At 31.5% G+C, this 7,237-nt stretch overlaps 1 protein-coding gene across 1 annotated transcript in view; it reads left to right on the top strand.

The window, feature by feature from the left end:
* Window positions 1-1,006: 1,006 nt before the first annotated feature.
* LOC132733958 (nucleolar protein 11-like) overlaps window positions 1,007-7,237 on the top strand; it is a 30,682-nt gene continuing 24,451 nt past the window's right edge. Inside the window, exons 1-4 of the mRNA XM_060720655.1 lie at window positions 1,007-1,166; window positions 4,944-5,057; window positions 6,322-6,378; window positions 6,975-7,175. Coding sequence (XP_060576638.1) covers window positions 1,035-1,166; window positions 4,944-5,057; window positions 6,322-6,378; window positions 6,975-7,175 — 504 coding nt within the window. The 5' untranslated portion in view covers window positions 1,007-1,034. The remainder of the gene's footprint in view (window positions 1,167-4,943; window positions 5,058-6,321; window positions 6,379-6,974; window positions 7,176-7,237) is intronic.

The following is a 7,237-nucleotide window of genomic DNA, read 5'->3' as shown; positions in this document are numbered from 1 at the left end:
CTTCATCTTTTATGAAAAATGTTTTCCTTTTGTTTGTGTTTTATGTGCTATTTTAATACTGACTTAGTACGTTTATTACTATTTTTTATATAAATTTTAAAAATTCAATTGTCATGTTGACCAACGATTATGAAAATTATCTAAAATTAACAGGAAAAAGTCAGTAAATTATGATTAATATTTCAAAATAAAATATTCATTAACCTTAAACCATTTATTTATTATTATTATTTTAAAAAAAATATATCAATCAATATAATAATTCATAAAATCTACTTTTTAACTTAGAATCTCTTTACTAAACGCGAATAGCAAATCAGAGACATAGATAACAGAGATAAGCAGCTCCTATATCTGTTATCTATGTCTCTGAGCAAATTAAATAAAATGATTTATCAATACCATAAAAAATGTACCCTTTTATTCAATGATTGTATATATTTATTGTTTTTATCATACATAAAAAAAATGAAAATGTTATTATTATTTTTAGAATTGAAAGTTTATGTATAGTTATAATAGATCTAATAATAGATCTAATTAATAAATAAATTTGTGAAATGATCTGTGTTAATTAATTATTGTAACCAAACTTAATTAGTGACAAACATTCAATTTTGGAGAAAAAAACTTATTTATTTGTCACGATATCAAATAAAATATCTACTCCTAAACCGGGAGAGACCGGAAAATAAACGTGTGATACTATTCGCCGGTCTCTTGTAAAATCCGGTCAAAATAGACCGGGAGAGACCGGGATTTACCGATAGGAGACCGGAGAATAGTACATCCCTCAATTTTGTGGTCTGCGTTTGATTTTACTGTACTTTATTTGTGATAAATTATCAATTATATTAATCAAATAAACAAGCGTAATGAGCCAGTATTTAAATATGTTAGAGAGTTTAATTGATTTGTAACTTAAAATTTTGCAGCCTAAGAGACAAAGAAATCCCAAATAACTGACTTTTTGGTCCTGGGATCTTATCAGATTAATTCTAAAAAAAAATCCTATTCAAGTAGACCATAACAAAATGGCAGCGCACATGGAAAGCATTGCGTTTTGTACAATATTGAATGAAATTGACTTTCTTCGTGTTACAGAAGGGTATACTGAAGATACTGTGATAATATCTTCGAAGAGGAAGTTGTTTGATGTTTATAAGGTAACTGAAGCGATTGATGAAGAATAAGGAAACAGCTTGTAACAAGAAAGCAATGTGTTTTCGCGATTTCAATAAAATACACCGATTGACATAGTTCTGGCTTCCATAACTTTATATGCCTGTCATAATCAGAATTGATTGTTAAGCAGTATGATGTAGGTGTAGATGTTATTTTGACGTTGTGCGACAGTAAAGTTATGGGTCAACCCTGTTTGCAAAGGCTACCAGAATTTTGGCAGTTAGTGTGCCGTACATAAAACCTAATATGAAATTAGGCAAAGCCTATGAATGGGGAAGTCAGTTATTTTTTTCTTTTTAAAGGTGTCATTCGGTATTATATGCACCGCTTCCGTTTTCACTCAGAATATTCTACGATTATTATTTATCCAAAACATTGCGATTGTCCGTTATCGGAATCTCCCGCCTAATATGAAATTAGGTGCTACCTATGGCGCGGAAAGTTCTTATGAACTATGATTTGAGCATAACATGTTTAGTGTACATGTAAACCAGATCTTTCTTGCAGGTATTTTGTACTAAACAAAACAAATAAATTGGTGGTGTTAAACCTATCGTCGAGAGCACTAGAATATTCCGAAAATCTCCATACGTAAAGGCGACCACTGCGCATGCGTCGGGGTTTTGGAAAAATTCCGTCCGCCATTTTTTGTTAATCTCTAATCATAGTTGTTGTTTTTACGTTATTTTTAATGTGCTAATTTATCAAAAAGGATATGGTAAAGTAACTTTTTATATTTATAATCGTTACTATAGTTCTTATCAATGAAATGCATGTTTACTTTCTGATTTTGCACATCATTCTCTCACCGGAAGTGTTATTTAGCGTCGCTAGCAATAGTCTAAATTATGTAGACGCTCATTAAAAGCGCTCTGATATCTATATTTAGCTCAAAAGGATTTCAAAATGGTGGCGCCCAGTTAACTAAGGATTTTTTCACAGCTCATTTGAGTCATTAGGTATAGGATATATATTTTTTGAAATTTTCATTGACTTTTGATTTGATTTCATTTGAATTGATACGCGTCATACAATCATGTTATCTAAGAGCGCTACAGCCACTTTCCGCGTATTATCATTGAATTACATTGAAAATGGCGCCGCCCGACTAGAACTGACACTGAAAATTTCATTGATAGGTATAGAATTCTATGTATTCTTTAATTGTTTTTTATTTGATTTTCTTTTAAATGTACACATGTAGTCTATAGCCGGGCAAGCCAAAGCCCAGGCCCGCATTGCAGACCCAGCCTTTGACTTCCCCGTATTAAAATCACCCTTATTAATCAAATTTGGGTCAAATAAGAATACCATTTGATAAACAAATCAATTTTGAATCAATTCATGTTTTGTTTTTAAATGAAACTTCAATGAAATTTTGTACCCAACTATTTGCTAGGGAAATAATTATGTAGAGAATGTTTACCAATAATATGGAGTCTGCTTTCAAATGAAATCTCGTGGGACTTCAAGTTTTTGGAAATCTAGCATCTATTTTTGATAACGGACCATACACTATTTTTAATGAGCGTACGATTTTAAATAAAAATGAACAAATAATTCATGAATCATCACTCAAAACAATATAAATCCAACATGTTTTTGGTACAATGTCTGTTATTGAATAAATACACCGTTTTTCATAATTGCAAAACCATGCAAAACCAAAAAAGCATTTGGGTCACGGGTCACCAAATGTCATGCAAAGGTATCGGAACCTAAATTCTGGCTAATCACGTGATAATTGGGGCAGCAATGGCGGCAAATTTTATGAAATGTGAACCCACTGATAAACTTTGAGGCATTATTTCATCAATCTAATGTTCTGTGTTAAAAAATAAAGTCTGAGGTGTCCCAAATATATCTAACTACCTGTATTAAAATAGCTTTTGTCCAGATCTTGCAAATTTATTGAATTACAGCATGACATAAATATGTCAGGGTTCTGGTTGACTTTCGATACGGGATTGGCTTCAGCAAACAGGTCTAACAGTACTATAATACCTGTTCGCTGAGTCTCTTTAGTTACGATTGACAGTTTCCGAACTAGCAGACGACAGGCTATTCTTATCACTAGATTTGCGAGAAAAGATAAACTGTTACATACCTCACTGTATAAAATGTGTGTAAAATTGTCTGACTTGTGGTCGGTTTAACCCTAAATTTAAGTAACTTCTAAATTAAAATAGTGTTCAACAATGTGTTGAAATATATACTGAGACAAAGCTAAGATCACAAGTTTTTCATTGGTGTAATAAATTTTAAAATCGGACATTAAATCGCCCCAAACTAGTGGTTTGAAAATGGTTAAATCTGCATTGTTTTAGCATTAAAAAAATTAGAGATATCGATTTAACTCTAAAGATAAGGGAACAACTCTTGTTTTTTCACTCAATATACCTCGGTTATTTACATAGTACACAGAGCTCCAGATAGCATGCATGTCAAATTGAAATACACATAGAAAATCAAAATATGCATCACTTTCAGAATTCATGCGTCTAAGTTACACACAACAAATAAACATTTGATATTTATAAAAGGGATGTTTTGAGCATAAAAATGCAATATATTTCTATTTTATTGCATTAAAAACATAAAATTCTGTTGTCAACAACACATGTAAAAAACGAAAGTAGCAGGAAGTACAGAAGGGATGTAACTCCTGTACCTGTAATTATTGATAAAATTAATGTGCCAGATAATCATCATAGGAGTTGTATAAAGTTTATTAAGACATCCATAGTCAATGTAATACCTAAAAATAAACAAAAATATATTTCAATTTCTTTCACTTTAGTTGTTGGAACAAAAAAAATATGTTTTTCACCTGCAGCTTTGAACTCGATATTTTCGTACCCAGTCAACAGTTACAGACATTTTTCTCTTGAGTACCAGTATACTCTAGCCTAGGGAAGTCTGCCTTTACAGAGCATGATTTGTATTGTTTCACATTGAATCAATATTGTATGTGTATAAAATTTTCTATAAAAAAAGAAAGAAGAAAAAAACAAGAAAAACTCAGTTGAATTTGATTATTAAAGAAATGCAAAATGCTTTTTTTTTTTACAGATTTTACCACTTACAATTTACAGAATTTACATTTTACCCCTAACCCTTAATTTTGTGGAGTGAAAACCACTTGGCCAAAAAATTGATTTGGAGCTCCGAGTTCATATAGAGACTTCAATGGGTGTATTTGTTCACTTGACAATGACTTCAGTATGCCTGCTCATTTTTCGACTTTTAGGGTACATGTACCCACTGTCATTGAAAATACTGTGGAAGGGGGGCGGGTGAAGGTTGGGTGTATAGAAGATGGTGATTTATCACTAGAACACCATTGAGTTTAACGAACTGATCCATTTTCAGTCTCACACCTTTATTATTATTCCTTCCATTTGTTATCAGAAAACCTTGCTCATTACCACTGGGTAAGTTACATTAAAAATGGTGGCGCATAAACACAAATGACACTGAAAATAAATTTTACTTATAGATAACAGACTTTTTGTTAAAATCAAGTATTAGTAAAGAAATACTTAAAGGTCAAATGTCAGACAATTTTGTATTCTATAAGGACCTCCTTCAAACTTTATTCAAATGTTAGCCACAAAAATAATAAAAAAATGGACCAACATCATATCCTGTGACGAAGAGATGGAGGGGGTGTTGGTTTATTCTTTGATAGCTCTAATGTGGACTGAATTCTGGCCTCTTTCTATTACTAAATATTTGAAATGTTGCATGTTTTTCAGATATCTGACCAGAAGTCTTTGAAAAGCTGGTCAATTAGACATGGCATATCTTTGACTAGCCCGGTGTTCTGGAATTCACAGCTAGAGAAGTTTGTAACAGTTGTAAATAATCAGGTATTAAATTTTCTTTTATTTTTTACCGAAAAATAAGGTTTTACATACTGAGGTGATTTTCTCAACTGTTACTATTTTTATTCCGGATCAATGGTCTTCTGCATTAGATGACTTATCTATTTTAATTTGAATCACTATACATGTATTCAAATTTGATACCGGTAAGATATGGTCAAGAATGTGAGTTTATGATAAGAAATTCTTTTGAACTGTCTCTTAAAATTTGTCGGATCAGAAGTTTTCTTCAATACTTGGTTGTAACCTGCTAACTTGTTTGTATATTTTCAATTATTAAACAGTCAATTCAAAGTTAAAGGGTGCTCAATGTCAAAATTGAAAAAATAAGCTAAAAACATCAAAACAATAGAGCCTGGTACTGGAAACAAAGACTCATCACTTTTGGCTCCAGCAGAATTGAGAGCCTCACTGTGGTTAAAAAATCATAAAATTTGTTATTGTAACTGGGGCACATACAACAAAAACATTTATGAAAATGATAATAAAGAAATATATTCAGAATTAAATTGAAAATCAGTACTGGTATTTAGTGCTATTCTGAGACTTATTCAAGTTAAAACCATTTAAACACCTCATTATCAAGTTGTTTGGCACAACAGAACATTTTCTTGAAAAATGAGCATATCTGAAATTTTTGCACACAAATTATATGTAATTGTATGGACTAACTTTAAATGGTATGAAAAATCTTGAAAAAATTATTTTCCAGTCTCCTTGTATTAAGAATAAAGCATGTGAGTTGGTCATTCACATAAATGCCAGCAGTATAGAGCCAGGCCAGTTTGCATTAATTTTCAGTATGATCAGATGCTAAACTGTTGGTTACTCACTTATAGTAAATTGATATTTTATTACTTTAAGAGACAAATATGATAATTCCAAAATATCTGCAGGACAAATTGTTTATTCAAATTTTGCAGGTCAATTGCCCAAAGTTTAAGGTGTAATTTTAGAAGAGCCATTGAGTTATTATACCTCAAGTTCTTGTCAATTTATAAAGTAAATACCTGGCACATCTATTAAATGGTTTATTATTCCACCTATCTTTAGCAGACGTTTGTTTTCTGGTCATATATTTGTCAAAATAATTCAATTTGGCTTATCACAACAGCCTCTGATGCTGAAAAGAAGAAACAAATGTGAATGAAATAAAAATATTCTTTTTATGAAACTATAGAAGAATGTTTGTATACAATGTTCAATATTTCATGATATTTAAAGTTATATAAATTATATTATATTTAAGGAAGTAAGATTGTTAGACAAGGATAATGCAGATTTTGAAAAGGCAAAGAAAAAACAGGTAGGCTATATTTTTTATTGTTACCCTGTTTAATGTCTTTAAAGGACTTATCAGTCTTTCAGTCTGGATAAAACCATACCTCATTTTTAGTGAGAAATTTTAAAAAAGTAAGAGAATAGCAAACAGTGCAGACCATGATAATGATGAGACAGCACGGATGTGTTGGATGATCTTGGTCTGGACTGGTCTCATGGGCACTGTAAATTAAATTTGAGCCGCGTCATGAAAAAACCAACATAGTGCGTATGCGACCAACATGGATCCAGACAAGCTTGCGTATCCTTGCAGTCTGATCAGGATCCATGCTGTTCGCTTACCAACCCTTTTACAAGTAGAGAAAATAATAGCGAACAGCATGGATCCTGATCTGACTGCGTAGATGCGCAGGCTGGTCTGGATCCATGCTGGTTGCAAACCCTTTATGTTGGTTTTGTCATGACATTGCTCATTTATTGAACGAGTTGGATAATACTGTTTTATTCAACGAGTTCAATAAATTTAGTATTGAATGTATACAAAATATATATTCTGCATATAAAATAAGAATACAAGTATATTTTACTCGTTTATAATTATGTAATTTCACGTATCTTCAGTCACGTACAAAGATCTACGATGTCATCTCCTGTGAGAATTATGAACCAATTTTATTGTATATCAATGGGAGAGTTAGTTTTCTGAGCTCAATAAAAGATGTTCAGAGTGATGGCCCTTTAACAAATAAACAAAAAATATCTTGGTGTAAGGCTTTTGTTATACAGTCAACATTAACAGTACTCTATACAGTTATCTCAAAGGTTAGTCATCATTTTCCTTATCATACATTGTAGCCTCTTGATCAAATTTCTTAATTCTCTAA

The sequence above is a fragment of the Ruditapes philippinarum genome, unplaced genomic scaffold (genome assembly GCF_026571515.1).
Source record: "Ruditapes philippinarum isolate M1 unplaced genomic scaffold, ASM2657151v2 ctg36_1_1_1_1, whole genome shotgun sequence".
In the NCBI taxonomy this organism is placed as follows: domain Eukaryota; kingdom Metazoa; phylum Mollusca; class Bivalvia; order Venerida; family Veneridae; genus Ruditapes; species Ruditapes philippinarum.
This window is presented reverse-complemented; position numbering and strand designations above follow the sequence as displayed.